Source organism: Rhynchophorus ferrugineus, unplaced genomic scaffold (genome assembly GCF_030347505.1).
Source record: "Rhynchophorus ferrugineus isolate W39M unplaced genomic scaffold, kcgeb_rfMv2 rfM3, whole genome shotgun sequence".
In the NCBI taxonomy this organism is placed as follows: Eukaryota; Metazoa; Arthropoda; class Insecta; order Coleoptera; family Curculionidae; genus Rhynchophorus; species Rhynchophorus ferrugineus.
The window spans coordinates 50,783,370-50,801,567 of NW_027472582.1; the positions used below are offsets into that span (position 1 = coordinate 50,783,370).

The 18,198-nt window shown below is 32.0% G+C and overlaps 2 protein-coding genes across 3 annotated transcripts in view; both read left to right on the forward strand.

Moving 5' to 3' along the window:
• The window catches only part of LOC143193247 (uncharacterized), a 327,672-nt gene that overhangs the window by 267,239 nt on the left and 42,235 nt on the right, over positions 1 to 18,198 (forward strand). The gene's annotated exons all lie outside the window — the stretch shown is intronic.
• On the forward strand, positions 175 to 2,344 carry LOC143193242 (uncharacterized). The gene is made up of 2 exons (XM_076399322.1): positions 175 to 394; positions 497 to 2,344. The coding sequence occupies exons 1-2, from the start codon at positions 376 to 378 to the stop codon at positions 2,296 to 2,298; spliced, it is 1,821 nt and encodes a 606-aa protein (XP_076255437.1). The 5' UTR covers positions 175 to 375; the 3' UTR covers positions 2,299 to 2,344.

Genomic DNA, 18,198 nt, shown 5'->3' on the forward strand with positions numbered 1-18,198 from the left:
ATTGATCTGCGTTGTGCACATAACAATTTAGTAAAAAGGTCTATTGTAGAACAATTACAAAATTTATTTCATCAACGCAATCAATTGATTATATTGTTTAAAACTGCCCTGGATCTGATGCCATCCGATAATCACAAAATTGTAATCAGAGCTGATAAAACACCTACAGGTCAACATACAAGACGTTTTAATGCACCAACTATTGATGAAGTTGCTATCGTTGTAGTTGGAGAAAACTTGGAATCCCGTGATATTGTTTTACATCGTCGGAATGATCAATTACAACGTATAAAGGAAACACACCGCTCATATGATGCACTGCAATATCCCATTATATTTTGGCAAGGTGAAGATGGCTACGATTTCTCAATAAAAATGATAAATCCCATTACAGGTAACTAAAATATTAGTTTAGCTATGGCGATAATATCTCAGTCACTATATTATGTATTTTAATTTTATATTTGAATGTTATTAAAACAAAATCTGTTTACAGGTTCTGAAACCAACAAAAAAGTCAGTTCAATGAACTATTATTCATACCGCCTAATGATTCGGGAAAATGAAGATAATCACATATTGAAATGTCGCCGATTATATCACAAATATGTTGTTGACATGTATGTTAAAATTGAAACGGAGAGATTAACATTCATCAGGTTGAATCAAACCAAACTCCGATCTGAAGAGTATATTCACCTTCGAGATGCGATTAATACTGATGGAAATGCACAGAATGTCGGTCGGATGACTATTCTTCCAGCAACATACATCGGAAGCCCTCGGCATATGCACGAATATGCTCAAGATGCCATGTCGTATGTTCGTCATTATGGTACAGCAGATTTGTTCATCACATTTACATGCAATCCGCAATGGATAGAAATTAAGCAGGAGTTATTCCCTGGGCAATCACCCATTGATCGTCATGATATTACAGCCAGAGTCTTTAGACAAAAGTTGAAATCTTTAATGAATTTCATCGTAAAACATAATGTGTTTGGTGAGACACGCTGCTGGATGTATTCTGTGGAGTGGCAGAAACGAGGATTGCCACATGCACACATTTTGATTTGGTTGGTTGAAAAGATAAGGCCAAATGAAGTTGATGCAGTGATATCAGCAGAAATCCCTAATGTACAAGTAGATCCTGGATTGCATGAGGTAGTTATCAAAAACATGATACATGGTCCCTGTGGAATTCTTAATCAAAATTCACCGTGTATGATGGATGGTAAATGTTCAAAACGATATCCACGGACATTAATATCGGAAACAATTACTGGTAATGACGGTTATCCATTGTATCGTCGCAGATCGACAGCAGATAATGGAAAATCAACAATTGTCAAATTAAATCAACAAGATATTGAAATAGATAATCGTTGGATTGTTCCATATTCACCCATTTTATCAAAGACATTCAAAGCACACATCAACTTTGAATCTTGCCATTCAGTGAAATCGATTAAATACATTTGCAAATATGTAACCAAAGGGAGTGATATGGCTGTGATTGGAATTGGTGCAGAGAATTCTAATGATGAAGTTACCCAATACCAAATGGGCCGCTATGTTAGCAGTAATGAAGCAGTTTGGCGAATATTTTCTTTTCCTATTCATGAGAGACACCCTTCTGTTGTTCACTTAGCTGTACATTTAGAAAATGGACAAAGAGTGTATTTTACAGCACAGAACGCAGTACAAAGAGCTGCTCAGCCACCATCTACTACATTAACCAGTTTTTTTGAGACATGCCAAAACGATGATTTCGCACAAACATTGCTATATTCTGAAATGCCAAAATATTATACCTGGAATCAATCCTCAAGGAGATTTATACGACGGAAACAAGGAAAACCAGTTCCAGGATATACAGATGTATATTCCACCGATGCGATTGGCCGGATTTATTCAGTACATCCAAGCAATGATGAATGTTTTTATTTACGACTGCTATTAGTCAATGTACGTGGCCCAACATCATTCCAACAGTTACGAACTGTTGATGGTGAATTGTGTGGATCCTACAGAGAAGCCTGTCAACGTTTGCAATTGCTTGAAAATGACGCTCATTGGGATCAAACTCTCAATGATGCTGTAATATCATCACACGCTCATCAAATACGAACATTGTTTTCTATAATCATATCTACATGCTTCCCATCAAACCCAATTGATTTGTGGATGAAGTACAAAGATTATATGTGTGATGATATTTTGTATCAAATACGGAATAGAATGGGAAATCCAAATATACAAATCAGTGAAGAAATTTACAATGAAGCATTGATTTAAATTGAGGACATGTGCTTGATAATGTCAAACAAACTATTAATTCAATTAGGCCTGACCGCGCCCAATCGTCCAATGCATGACGCTTTTAACCAAGAGTTGCATCGAGAAAGACTGTATGATCTCAACGCTTTGAAAGAATTAATTCAAACAAATCTTCCACTGTTAAATGAACAAGAGAAGTATGTATTTGAAACTCTTATGAAAGTAACAAATGATGAAACTGGAGGGATTTACTTCTTAGATGCACCTGGTGGTACAGGAAAATCTTTTTTGATTTCATTAATATTAGCAGCAATTCGCTCACAAAATAAAATTGCACTTGCACTCGCTTCGTCGGGAATCGCAGCAACTTTGCTTGAAGGTGGTCGAACAGCCCATTCAGCACTAAAATTGCCATTAAATATGCAAAGCAATGAAACTCCAACCTGCAACGTTTCGAAGAACTCTGCAATGGCAAAGGTTTTGCAGCAATGTAAATTGATTGTTTGGGATGAATGCACGATGGCACATAAAAAATCTTTGGAGGCTTTAGACAGAACCTTAAAAGATCTACGTAGCAATAATAACCGATTTGGTGGTGCAATGCTTTTATTAGCAGGAGATTTTCGTCAAACATTGCCAGTGATTCCACGATCAACGCCAGCTGATGAACTCAATGCATGTCTAAAGTCCTCCAATTTGTGGAAACATGTCAAAGTACTTCATTTAAGCAAGAATATGCGTGTCGAGTTGCAAAATGACCAATCTGGAAACATATTCTCTAAACAACTCATTGACATTGGTAATGGCAAATTTCCTATAGACATGTTGACTGGCTGCATTAACTTTCCTCAAAGTTTTTGTCAGTTAACTCGATCAAAAGATGAACTTATTCAGAAGGTGTTTCCAGATGTTTCTCAAAATTACAGAAACCATGATTGGTTGAGCGAACGAGCTATACTGGCTGCAAAAAACATAGATGTAAATGAATTAAATTTCAAAATTCAAGAACAAATTACAGGCGAATTGAGGATATATAAATCAGTTGATTCGGCTACTAATCAAGATGATGTAGTCAACTATCCACCGGAATTTTTAAACTCGCTGGATTTGCCAGGATTGCCACCTCACAATCTTCAATTAAAGGTTGGATCGGTGGTTATAATGTTGCGAAATATCAACCAACCGCGTCTTTGCAACGGTACACGGTTAGCGATAAAAAAATTACTAAACAATGTGATAGAAGCAACTATACTCAAAGGAAAGTATAAAGGAGAAGATGTTCTCATACCGCGCATCCCAATGATTCCGACTGATGTGCCATTTGAGTTTAAACGACTACAGTTTCCAGTGCGGCTTGCTTTTGCTATGACTATAAACAAGTCCCAGGGGCAAACATTAAGTGTTTGTGGTATTAATCTAGAAAACCCATGTTTCTCACATGGTCAATTGTATGTTGCCTGTTCCCGTGTTGGAAAACCATCAGATTTGTTTATCTATGCGCCAGGTAATCAAACAAAGAACATCGTATACCACAAAGCACTACAATGATAATAATAATAATAATTATGATTCACATGATTAACAATAAAGCGATTACTTACTTTTCAATCCTTATATATGTTTTATTTAATTATTTTTTATTCACAACGCCCTATCACCAGGGTGATGGTTCTGTTCAGGAGAATTTTTTAAAATACGTAGGCACAAAAACTGCCACATTACAAATCTTTTTGACAGGACGAAGTCTGTCGGGTCAGCTAGTATATATATATATATATATATATATATATATATATATATATTATTTTAATAAATAATTAGCAGTCACTGACGACTGACACAATTATCTCTATGTTGATTTAAAACTAAATGTTTATCAAAAAAATCATACCACATACTGCATAACATGAGCGCTAGCTCAGTGTTATCTAAGAGTTGTAGGAGCTTGGCATTGTTATGGAAGCCTTTCCAGACGTCTTGTTGTGAATCTCTTAATATTCTCTATGATAGTTGTAATCAGAAAGCCTCATGGTAAGAAAATTCCTATATTATTTGGATGCATCCATAGTATTTCTCACGATCTTATTCTGAAATACTTGTATAATGTTAATTTATAATTATGTTATGACTAGCGTTTAATATCGACTGTTTAATAATTGTCAAATTTTACTATCGACTGTTTTCAGGCGCTAAATTTCGGTTCGATTTTATTACTATTTACTATCGACTGTTTCAGTCGTGTACTTTTAGTTACTATTTTTGGTCCTAGCCGCAACCCTGACAAAGATATACCGATCTTAGGCTTATATAGATGTAACATATATAGTTTTTTGGTAGTTTTCTTGGAAATAAAGGTATATTTTATATGAAAATAGCAGCATTTTGGAACCATAATTTTTAAAATTGTTAATGTAATAGGGTAAAAAGATTAAAATTGTGAATGATAAATAGTAAAACGGTTTTGACTGTCTTTATGGTAATAATAGGTAATACTTTTTTTGATAGACTTTTTGCTTTCACTCTAACTGCTCAAGTCTTTTGATCGTTAAACCTTCTTTACTAAAATCTAAAAGACAAAATTTAGATTCGAAAGGTACTAGAAAATGAATTGATTTGTGAAGACTTGAAGAAGTTTTTACAATAGAAGTTAAATTTCGTAAAAAATATTAACCGTAAAGAGGTTATTAACTATTTTCAATATTTATACTAAGTATTTCTAATAAATACATTTTCTGATAGGAAAACTCTTCTTTAATATTCAACAATTTGTTTTACTGGTTATTAAATAATACGAGAAAATAATGATGGCCGCGACACATTTTTGTTAAGATTTATTTAATCAGCAGGTAAGGCAGAGGAATCTTTTTTACAATCTATTTTTATTGTTTTATAACTTTTCAGTAGAATGGGGCGATACAAGAAATTACGACAAAATAGATATATTCCATTCTAACTTCAAATATACAAATGAAATTCCTCAACTCGATATTTAAGACACAAATACTGACAAAGTATGTATTATATCTGAAGACATACTAATAAAAAAATAACTAGAATGAAAGACATAATTACACCAAGTACTACAATAACTTTACAAATTAAGTAGTATTTAGAAATGCTACTTATTGGGTGTTGAGAAAATCCATTATATTTTTGGCATGGTCATAAAATTATATTAGTGGATATATATTAGTTACATTAAAAATATTCTGGCATACCTATAGTTTTTTTTTCAAATCTGCCTAAATTATTCAATGAAATCTCATCACGGGAGGAGAGCTGAACTTATATTTAGTATAGTATCTTATTTAGAAATGGTAATTAACATATTTAAACACGATACAACATTTGTGTGGTTCATTACTTCACTCTTTTTTACAGATCCACAGAACATTCAAATATAAAAGTAATTCTACTCATTTAAAATGAAATTATACATTGCATGCTAATAGTTTTCAGTAATTATTTTTTTCCTTTTTTTTTGAGTTAGTATGTGAAGAAATACATATACATCTCCGTCTCGCTTATACTATCGTTAGAAAATATAAGCACATTTAAAACCAGCTGCTGCAAGCAATTAAATCGGTCCTTACCTCTACACATTTTATATAGAAAATAATCCGTACACGTTCGTCCAACATCACGAATGGAAAAAACAGTCGCATCGTACGTTTGGCTGAAAATAGTATTATCACTAATTACTATTTTAGTACTATCTATTAATAATTACTATTTTCAGTCGCTAGTTTTTTGACTATCGACTATTTGGACCGTTTTGCGACTATCGACTATTTCGACTGTTTTCAGTCAATAGTTCCAAACGCTAGTTATGGCATATGATTATTTTGATAAGTCCATATAGGTTGTAGTATTTGCTTATTAAGTACAGATAATTTAGTTTATCTTCCAAGCAACAGGTTCCTTTTTTGTATTTTAATTGGACTTATTTTCTTTTTCTTTTTTTTTGATATGGTTTTTCCAATAATGTTTTACATCAAGAATAAAAAAGTCTTTTTTATACTCTTGTTGACGTTATTCTCCATATCTGAATCCACTTATTATCAACGTGTTTTCTTATTGCTGCTTCGTTACTTTCTCCAATAGTAAGTATCGGTAAAAAGTAGTCATAGTAATATATTCTATTTCTAATATGCTACATACATAGACTATGGAAAGAACAGGGTCGACTTTTATTTCTTTCTTTGTTGAGTAATCTTATTGTTTAACTATTAAACCTCCTGGCTGAGATCTGGGAGCGTTAGAGTTCGACGTATTGCTTTGGTAATATTTTATGGAGTTTACATATGAGCTTCTTATGCTAGTGTTTATCAAAGGATACTAAATAGCGATACATCCAAGAATCTAGCTGAGCAATTTTTGTCTTTGTAGGCTTTTTCAGTAATGTGTGTAATTCTATGTATCATGATAATGGTTGAATGTTTGTTCATATGACCAAATTGTGCAGGTATGAAATTTTTTAATAGGAATTTTTTAAATAATTTATATATCACTAGTAGCAGTGAAATTGCTCGGCGATGAGGTACTTGCTTTGGTGGTATTGCTGGCTTTAGAATCGTAATAACCTCAGCCATTTTCCAATCGCCCAAGACATGTTTTAATCGAAATACTGTAGTAAAGAAGTTGGTGATTTTTTTAATTCACTTTCTTGTCAGTTGTTTCTGCACTTATTCGGTTATTAACCCATAATCCTGAGCTACCTTTACATAATAATTTAGATTTTTACTTTTGTTTCCTTTTCCTAAGAAAAAATGTAACTATAAGTCTATAAATAATTTTATTATCAACCTTATAAATAATCATGAGATAAACTATCCTCTTCAATTGTTATAATATATGTTTGAAAATAATTTAATTAAAATACTTTGTGAATTTAGCAACCATAATTATTATAGTAGAAATACTTGTAAATTGTCGAATTCCGTTTGTGTTAATATAATTTTTCTGATTGTAACACTAAATTAATCATTAATTCGTAGATCTGCAAATTGCGATACTAATGCGGATATTTTAGTAGTTACAAAAATCAACACGCTCATGAATAAGAAATACTAAATGACTTTTGATAAAGTTATTTACTCATATTTATGTTGTATCGCATTAATATAATAGGGCTAATTTTCTTTATTTTAGAATTTGAATTAGCAAAATTTAAAAATGGTCGAGTATTAACTAAAAAATAGCCCTAAATTGTTGGGAATGGATGTATTAGAATAATGCTTTAATACTATAACATTTCAGTATCAAATACTCCCCTTATTTTCCACTCAGTGCCTTATGACTTTTACATATTTTACTATTTTTCTTAAACTCAGTTCTGAATTTAATGAAATATACATTATATTATGACAAAATCGCAGCCGTGAATAACAAAAATAGCATTAAAATTTCGAATGGATATGTAAAAAAGGAGGGTGCATATTTAAAAGGTTAACAATCAAACATTAGAAATTGTTATTTTGTAACCGCAGCTTACAATTTTATCGATCGAGAAGCTGTAAAATACAATGTCTTTAATTATAATTCAATAATATATTTTAGTATTTCAAGAAAGCTGCATTTTATAATTACATGTTATGGTTAAATTTAAGAAAATAAATGAATAATATAGAATAGTATATTAATTCCAACAGCAACATAGAATATAAATAATTATCGACGTTTATTATTAATTTAAATTTTGTTGATTCTTGAGCTTGGATTTTGAAAATATCAATTTGGCGAAAATAATCTAACACCTTTTTTAAGCTTTTAATCAAAACGTCAAACTGAGAAGGCTGATTGCGATATGTGTACGGTGCGTATGGCGACGACGACGAAAAGATTGCTTCGAAAATTATTTTTGCGCTTTAAAAAGGTAAATTTGCTTTTCAGTAATAGGCATATTAGTTGCTCTTCAAACATTGATGATTAGAGATTTAATCAGATTATCCTTGTATGTTTGCCGTTGCTATTTTATTCTATAGGGTTGAAACAGGTTTGGAATTAAAGTCAAACAAGAAATCAAGTAAATTCGTAAATTTACATATATAATAATTTTTAACTTAAATGGGTCAACCCAAATATCTACATTCACAATGACTTTATTCCATTCATTTCATCTTTCATCAGGAGCGAGCCTAGAATGAGAATTTTTTACTCGCTTCGCGTTTCTTCCTTTCGTCTCCATTCCGTAGATCTTAGTCAACTGAGATTAGGTTAATGTCCTTTCTCACAGGGTTACTTGATGAATTTTGTCAACCTGCTCACTGTGTGTTTTGTCTCCTGGTCCTTACATCAGTCTACCATATACCGGGCGACCGTCCATGTTTCACCCAACCTAGAGCTATTTATGGACGACACAACAGGAACTTCTTAACAGCAGAAAATATTTCTGGGAGAGGCTAATAATCTCCACTCCACAGTACCATCTCGGTGTGGATGACAGTGTGCGTGTTCTGGATGGAGTCTCTACTTTGTCGTGCTTACATATGTGTCCATTACTAAATTCTATTTTCACTATTTATATTTACCCCTGTTAGCCTAATTAATTTTTCTTTACTTATTATTTTCCATATACACTTTGTGTCTATCCCTGTTACCTTTCATATCAACATTTACTGATATATAATTGTGAAATGACGACATTCGTGAAAGGAACACAAACATTTGATGGAATAGTTAATGTTATTCATGTACTATAAAACGGCTTTTCTTTGTACAAAATGTACATGTACAGAAGTTGTGCAATTGGCCAATAGAACAAATTAAATCTCACTTCTAGTACTGTTGATGATCTCAAGAAAAATTTTCACTTGAAATTGGAAAACTTTTTGTGTACTTACATTTTAAGAAACTTGTTGCATATATAAAAGCTATGAAAAGAATTATAAATTTTGTATCAAAATATAAATCTGCAGATGCAAGAGGTGTAATGAGCCACTTACCAATGGTGGCCACGAGTGTGTCTTTAAAATAAAACGTGAGAGAAGAAACAGACTTCATGCAAAAATACAGGGCTTACAGATTTTTTAAATAAATTTAAAATACAACAATAAAAAAAGATATATTTTAAATTTTCATAATGCTTGTTAATATTTATCCAATGTGAAATTATATAATCAATGATGAAGCTTTTTACAACTAAAATAGAATGTTGTGTTTATTTACCGACAAAAACAGAAATATCGATATATGAGTATTTTAAACTGATGTGGCGATATAGAACATTATCGCTCTATGGTATATTATTTCATGTGATTTTAATTCCGAACCATAAGGCTTTATTAATAATTCGAGAATATTATTTCGAATTACTTAAAGAATTCGCTTCCTGTTCAGTATACTATTGACAAATTCGGATTAGGTTTATGGACCATATAATATCTGGTACATAGTTAATGTTGAGAAAATGGCGTGTATGTTGATTTGGTTGGAAACAGCCTCTGCCAAAGTAAGTAAATTTAATTTACAATTTCGTAATTAATATTATGTTGTTCGTCAGATATGCTTTTGGTGGTTTGACAAATTAGGTATGTCATTTAAGTGGCGGTGATTTAAGCTGAAGGAAAAGTGTGTTTTAATTTTGGTTGTATTAAAAGCATGAAATTACCTATTTTATTCATTTAAAACAAAAAACTGAAACTGTTAAAAGTCTAACTGAAGTAGTCAGTTGTAAGTCAAGAACTAAGGCATACAATGCATCAACATTATTAATTCAAATAAAGGATTTCTAAAGGCAGATTTCATTAAGAGATCTGTCGAAGAAATTCACCAATATAGGCGAATAAACTAATATATACAATTAATAAAAATAGAAAACGTACTTCTTGAGATTTTAAATTAACTTAGTGTTGAATAGCAAATCATACAGAAGTTGATCTGAATCAGAGAGCTGGTCTGACAAGTTGGTCGAAAACAACTGTTAACCTGTATTCTTGTGATTTGTGAGTGTTGCTATTTAGGCGGAAAAGTAAACATTTAAGATTTGCAAAGAGTACCTTGTTAGCTTAGCTAAGATAAATTTAGGCTGAAGTTTCTTAACTGCAAATACATCTCAAACCAAAAACAAATAAAACTAATCGATCTAGAAAAATACCGAACATTAAACCAGCATCTTAGGAGACTAGGAGAATATGCGGCAGGAGTAAATCTACCAACGACAATATTCCTAAAGCAGGTGGAACCTTTCTTTGGGTGGGTGGTAAAGTCACAGAATGAGAATCTCGAACGATGATGCGAGCTCCTTCATACAACTGTATAATCATGAACTACCATAAAGTTTAGCAACTTCTCGAGCAAGTGACACTTCTAAGACTTTATTTCCTGAGGACGAGCCAGCAAAAAACAAATTCCGAACGGCAAAAAGTTATTACGGTGTGGTAGGACCGGAGGAGAAACGTTGTTGTAATGGCTTCACGTCCTGTTCACACGTATTTGGCGATCGGAGAGAATGATTATTGAGAGCTACCGACGTATGTCTCCTAATAATTGCCCGTAAGGTTTTTATGAAGATCACACAAATTTTAGACCAGGCAGAAGTTAGAGCCTGTCGAGTTTATGTAAACAAGATTTTCACGTTACGCCAGTTGATGACGGAACATATTAGACGTTGAAAGTATACGATTACCGTTTTTATTGATTTTTTTCCCTAATTTTTACTCTGTACACCGGCCTTCACATTTTGCAGCTTTTCAGTTGAACATGTTCCCCTAAAAGCAATTAAACTCCTTCGAGCATCTTACAATAATTCCGTTAGCCGTTAGCATGTTTCTCCCCAAGGAATCGTGTTAGGAGTGAATTAGTTTATTTAAGATACAACAATCAGTGCTCAATTGAAGAACAAATTCAAAGATATTGATTACAATGGTTTGTCTAATGAATAGTGATTGAATTACTCTATAAACTCCATCTTTTGGATGGATGATACAACAAACAGCTCCGAAAAAGACAAGGACCAAAATCATAGAGAGCAAACCAAAGCCAAAACAGTGAACTCCGATCGTGAACTGTGGCATTTTGGTGCAGAATGTTCGAGATCCTACAGCACCAGCATCACGATATTGGTTAAGAAGAGGACACTCGTCTCCAAACGATGGCTAAGGAGTGGTGATGAAATTATTAAACTTTATGCATTATTGGAAACGACTAAACTTAGAAAATTACTAAAATTCTTTGGACGTAGGAATTTGAATAGAAATATAGCAAAATGAAATTCCCTTATGCAAATTATGTAAAGTCACAAGTAATAATATTTTATAAGACTTCATTATTAGTACTATAATTATCACGCATTTCCAACGAAATTCAAAAGGAAAAAGAACTCGCAAAGAAACCTCGTGGGACGTCGATGTTTGTTGTTGTGTTCCGGTTGCTTCTTGCCTGTTTCCTTTTTGTCAGCGCGATGTCGATTGTGTACCTCCGGCTGCGCTTTCCTTTGCGATATTTCATTTGCGGTCGCATAAAAGACACGTGCTAGCCTCGAAAGGACCGGTTATTTCCACGCTAGGTGGCGGAATAATTTGTTTATTCTCATACTTCTTTCTCCCGACAAATCATGTCGTTTCCTCAGTAAAAACTCGTTTCTTTATGCAAACCAAAATTAATTTCCAAGTACTGAATTGAATCATTTTTAATATATAATTGTGTATAGGTATTTTCGAAATAATTTTTTTTCTTAATTTTCTGCCAACGTATAACTTCAGATTATGGTGGGATAGCGTGAAAGAGGTTTGCAAAAGATGACATAACCACCATTAAATATTATCGAGGTCTTATAATTATATTCATGTTAGAGTTCCGTAGTTTCTCCAAAAATCAGTTTGTATCACTTCTCTGAACAGCAAATAACATACATTATTTTTGTTCTAACAATATCTATATTTGTGCCATCAAAATCCATTTAATGGTAACTGTTGTTCCTGTAATTTTAATTGAGATTTAACATGGTAGTACTTGCTTCGACATGTTTCAAACGATTTTGAGATCATTGATAAAGAAGACAGATGTAGGCTTGAAATTTTTGAACACATCGGGTTGGAAGCGTTATTCATTCCAAACTCAATAGGTACTCAATGACGAAACCTTCAGAATAATTGAACAAGCAAATTTAAAGTCAAAGTCATGATTATAATATAAAAATAACGTAACTGAGTTTCGTATGAACCTAAAATTAAAAGGTGTCCAACGCCGATTTTTAACATGTGTTCTACTAATTACAAGATAATGTTTTTATGGACCCAATTATAACGAATATATATTTGAACTGCATGACAAGAAGCGGTCATATAGTAATTGCAATCAAATTAAATATTCATAAGAAGGAGCTAATGTAGTGCATCTGCTGTGATCTGATCGAAATCATTTATTATAAGCTTCTCCAGTCCAAGGATACCACCACTGGAGCATGTTGTTCACGATTGAAACCAAGCATTGGAATTTATGTGCCTTTAATACACCAAAACATAAGTGCTAAATTTAATTTAATCATATTTCATTTATTTGGTATAAGCAACATGTATAATAAAATATTTAAGTATACACCAGGATGATTAAAAGAATACTTTCTTTACCTAAATTTTTAATTAAAATTGCATTGTTTTTTGCTTATTTATTCACTCTTTGGTCTCGCCTTTTCAGTTTATTTTCTTTAATATGTCTTCTATGGTTTTCATTAATCTGTTGCTTTCTAGTTTAGGTTATGTCCCACGTGAGAACTAACAATTCACCAACAAATGATGAATTAAAATGCTATCAAACTAACTGTTAATATTTCTTGCAATATTAATTTTTACTATTGATGCAAAAAATAAAGTAAAGAAACCTTAAAGTAATCAATAGCACTAAAATTTACAGAGAAATTTTAACAAATTTTAAAACTGCTTCTAGCGCAACAGTGGACTTTGAAGATACAAAAGCACTTTGAACGAATTATAATTCAACTATATGAACTATACGTGAAAATTGTGCCGTTTTTTAAAATTATGTACACCATTAAGAATAATTCCATCAAATGCTAAAAAATATTCTACTATATACGACGATAAGTTCTTTTTAATATTCAGGATAGTGGCCGTGAGTATATAGAATAAACTCAATGTATGGCTTATCCAAAGTTATTTTGTATACACGTCATCTATACACGACATAAAAACGTCCCAATGTTGCTGTATCAACTCTGAGTTTTAGTTCAGTTTGGCTTTAACATACAACAAAATTCGAATCTAAATAATAAAATAACTAAAGAAAAATACTTTATATATCTATATAATATGCATATATTATCGAAGTACTTGAACTACAATTAAGTACACAGTTATAATAGTGTGTAGGTTACGGTTGTGTTTGATCATATTTACATTGAACTATTTTCCATACTACCTATGAGTTAGAGTTCTAGGCGCGTTTCTATTTGTATCCCCCGGAGGCCTAATCTACCTAATTAACAATTGTATATACAATTGTAATTTATTTTATCTTCATTAGAGGTCATATTTACCATTTACGTTTAGTTCTTGTGTCCTTTGGTATAGTGTTTCCTTCTAAAGACATTTTGATATCACCGTATTTCTCCTTCGTTTTTTTTTTGTTAATGCCTGTATACATCTTTTTTGATAAAACTAGATTTAATCACTGCATTCTCCTTAATACATTTTCCATATATGAAAACAATTACTAATATTTCTCTCCTGCCAAGTTTTAATCAAATCCTCAAGTACATTTTGAAAAATTACACCCAGAACTGTGCATATAAACCGGTTAGACTCTAAAATTATATTTCCTACGTTTATCGTATATTAATTATATACCTTTATCTTTAGTTGTTTCCACTCTCATCTCACTGTCTTAGAAATTAGCAACATTAAATCATATCATATTCAGAATGTTTAATTCAAATTAATAAATATGCTGTTAATTTCGAATGTATCTAATATTTGTTCATAATTCCATCCTTTGTCAATTTCTTCTCAATATGTCTGATCGAGCTCATCCAAACCGAAGGTGTTATTAACCATTCCTGTTTTCAGCATAAAGTACAATATATATATATACAATAACTTATTAGTAAATATTATGACTAATAAGACATAATCTACCTTTTTCCGTAAACTTTTGTTGTCATCACACTATTTTTATTATCAGCTTGCCATGAGTGTCCATTGGGTATATTGGTCCCATTCTAAAAAATGAGTGTCTCATCTAAATACGTAAATTGATATAATAAGTCTTCCTTTATTTTATTATATGCTTTTAAAGATTGTATTCTCTTAACAGCAATATCCGAAAGTTCAAGTAGATCTGTTTCATACTTTTCAGACTATCAGTTTGCTTTAAAATAGTTGTGTTAAATTATGTTTGTAATGAAAAACTACTTACTATTTATATATATTTCATATATACAATCTCTGATAGAGCTAACATCAAGCTGACCTTGATTATATTGTTCATTTTTTGAGATATTTCAGTGGCCATACTAATATTCAGTGCAGCTGCAACACTCAATATTTTCAATAAAAATCCCAGTAAATATTTAATAGTAAAAATGCTTACCTCTCTAACCAATTTTACTGACAAATGCTTTTATTATCTCGCTCCGGTTCAAAGTAACTGATTAGAGTAATAATAAGCAGCGATTTTAAAGTTTTCAAAATAGGCGGAGCATTGAAACAACGTTTGCCAGTTTATAACCTCTTAACACTATTGTTTCGAAGAATTTTGCATACGTATGACAACCGGACGACTTTCACAGACTAGTCTGGTTACACGTTACTTTAACTGGAATAAAATGAGAAGGAAAATATTGTCTGATTCTGAAACTAATTTACAAATTGCGGCGTGGAAATATAGGAAAAAATTTAGGGTCATTTTGATCAATAAGAGCTAGAAATAAACAGTTCTAATTTTAAGTTGAAGAGGAGTTTAAGCTTTAGCTAGATTGGTTCTCTTTAGAGGAATAGTCGAAATAATCTTGTCAGAGTCTCTCTTTTTAGAGATTTGAACCTCTGAATTAAAGCTACCGGTTGATTTAGGAACCATCCCGAAAAGCATGCAGTAGGGTAGACACTGGCCTGACTATGATGGTTGTTCATTGTGGAATTTTTAATCCAACAATTAAACCAATTTTCATTGTTTTGCAAGCTTAGAAGGCCCTAAAAGGAAAAGTCAAATGGGTCTAATAACCAATTTTGGTAGAGAATTAACGTCAGTTTTGGAGAGAATTTTGAATATCTAACGTGGTGTTCAACGTGCGACACATCTTTTCATCCTACTGAAACCACATATCGGTATCATCCCTATGATTCAATGTGGGTAAAAGAATCGGAATCTAATCGTTCTGTAGAACCCTCTGGTGACAAGAAAACGGTCCAATGATGACGCCGGTTCAAAATCACAACAATAATTACAACAAACAGTAATTTTTTGTGGATCCTTTGTTTGGTAGTCGTCCTGTCGGTTGGTATGGTAACTATGTCCAATAGATAACAATGAGCGCTACACAAATTAAATTAAATCCTTTTGAAAACCCTGTTAGAATGGATTATTCTTCTGTTGTTAGCGAATGCGGCATCTATTAGGAACGCAGAAGTCTGGAAACTATTAATTCAGCTAAACATTTTGCCCACATTGCCTAATTACATGCCAAATTTTGAGAATCGTTTTCTCTCTTAGTGTATAAAACAATTCGAAACGAACGAACTTAGTATTCGAATATATTCGATCCAAAATAGCCGTGAAATCAAGTGATTTTAATTTATGACGTCAAAATGAAGCAATGTCGCGGCATTTAACGTCAATATTCTACACATACTAGGTTATTTTCACTTCGATACATAGCAATATTTAAATATAAATAAAATAATGGAACAAAACTATTATAAAATATGATTAATTTTAACATAATGTTATATTTAATGCATATATTATAGAACGACTTAAACTACTGTTAATTAAATAGAGACAGAAGTTTGTAGGTTAGAGATATTTTATTAAATTTACATTTTTCTTAACCGCCTATAAGATCCCCTCGAAGCCTAATTCGCCTAATTAATAACTGTACATCTAAGTAATGTATTTTATTTTCATTGGATTTAGTACATTAGACATTTAGATAGAGACAGAGAGAGAATATATTTACCTATTTATGTTTAATAAAATTAGATTTAATCCGTGCATTTTCCCCAATGTAATTACCACATCTGCAAAAGAGTTAGTATTAGTTCTCTTCTCATACATTTTAACATGCTGATATATATGCTAAATTATTCAATTACAACAATTCAATTACAACAATATCTATATGTAAATCTTTACACTCTGCAATACGATTTACGTAAACTGTCATAAAAATTACAAAAAAGACACCATGCACCAAATATTTTCTAACAAAATACTTAGACGTACCATCATAACAAACTTATCTAATACATAATATTTCTATCGGTAATTACCAAAATGTTGGGCATTAAAGACGGATCGTTTTTCTACCTCACTTTTAAGTCATCAAGTATGTTACATCGACTTTCCGGTCTCATATCGTCGTGATAGATTGCAGCTTTTCAAAATTGTATAATATGGAAATGACTCGTTTTCATTGATGTTCCCCCCGGATATGAAATGATTGATAGTGCCTCTTTACTAAGGGCTTTTTGTGCAGGCAATTTCATTCCCTTTTAAATGATTAGCTAAATTACGTTGCTTATAAAGGTTGAAATTCCTTGTCTACGGCGTACAGGCAAAAAAGAAATTTCAATGTTATATTGCTTTTTCGTGTCATATCCGGTTGAAAACCCACTTAATATGTGCGTACAAATATAGTTGTATAAAGATAAAATTTAAAATTAAACCCCAACTAAGTAAATATGTATAGACCAAATCTACATATAATCCTAATAGATTAGAGTATTAATTGAAAACTTTATTTACATTTCTTTCTTGATTTTTTTTTCAATATTCATGGCAGGGCGAGCGTTGCGAAAAACTTTATAATGGAAATCCATCTTAGATTATGCGGTGCAACGATTTTAAAACCTCAATCTGGAGAATCACAAATAAAGCCTAAGAACCGGACTGCCTACTCTCTACAGTCAATAGTACGGAAGTTGCGTTATGATTAGGGTGACCATATCATGGTATTGGACTGGTCCTCTCAATCACATCACTGGATGACTGGCATTTTGCTGCTAAACAGTATCATATTTCAAGATGATAATGCGCCTATAAATACGCCCACAAAGGTTCAGTCTTGTTTTCTTCAAGGAGGATTATCATAATACCATCAAACCTCTTCCCTGGCCTGCACAATCGACAGACAAATATAATTGAGCCATTATTGGGAGTCTTAAACTAGACAGTGAGCGACATATTTCCATGTCCAACACCATTTAAGCAATTGGCGGATGTATTGTATACAATAGGGCTGCTATAAGCATTGTTGAATTGAGTTAGCATCTAGATATTAAGTTTAACAGCACACATTGCCAAGAATTTCCAAAGGTACCAAGAGCGTTCTTTATTACAATGTTATAATTATTAGTTTTAATCAGCGTACGTTAGAAATAATATAGTACATTTATCCAGACATTTGTTGTCATGAATATTTACAATGTGTTTATGTGTGTGTTATATGAGTGTTCTGCAATATATTTCAGGAATACTATAGATTTCAAGTTTACTTATTTTATGAACTTTAGTGACTTAGTATATCGACTAAGGTTATTTATTAAAAATCTTGAGAGCTTTTTAAAATATATTTAATATTTGTATATTGAAATAAATTGTGGAGTCTTATGTGTGGTATTTGTGGAAGAGATTCCGAGAAAAATATTTAAAAATTATCTTGAAAATTGAAACCTTAAATTTCGTTAGGCAGCAGAAAATGGGAATAGTGATTAATCTGAATTATATATATCAAGTTTTTCCACT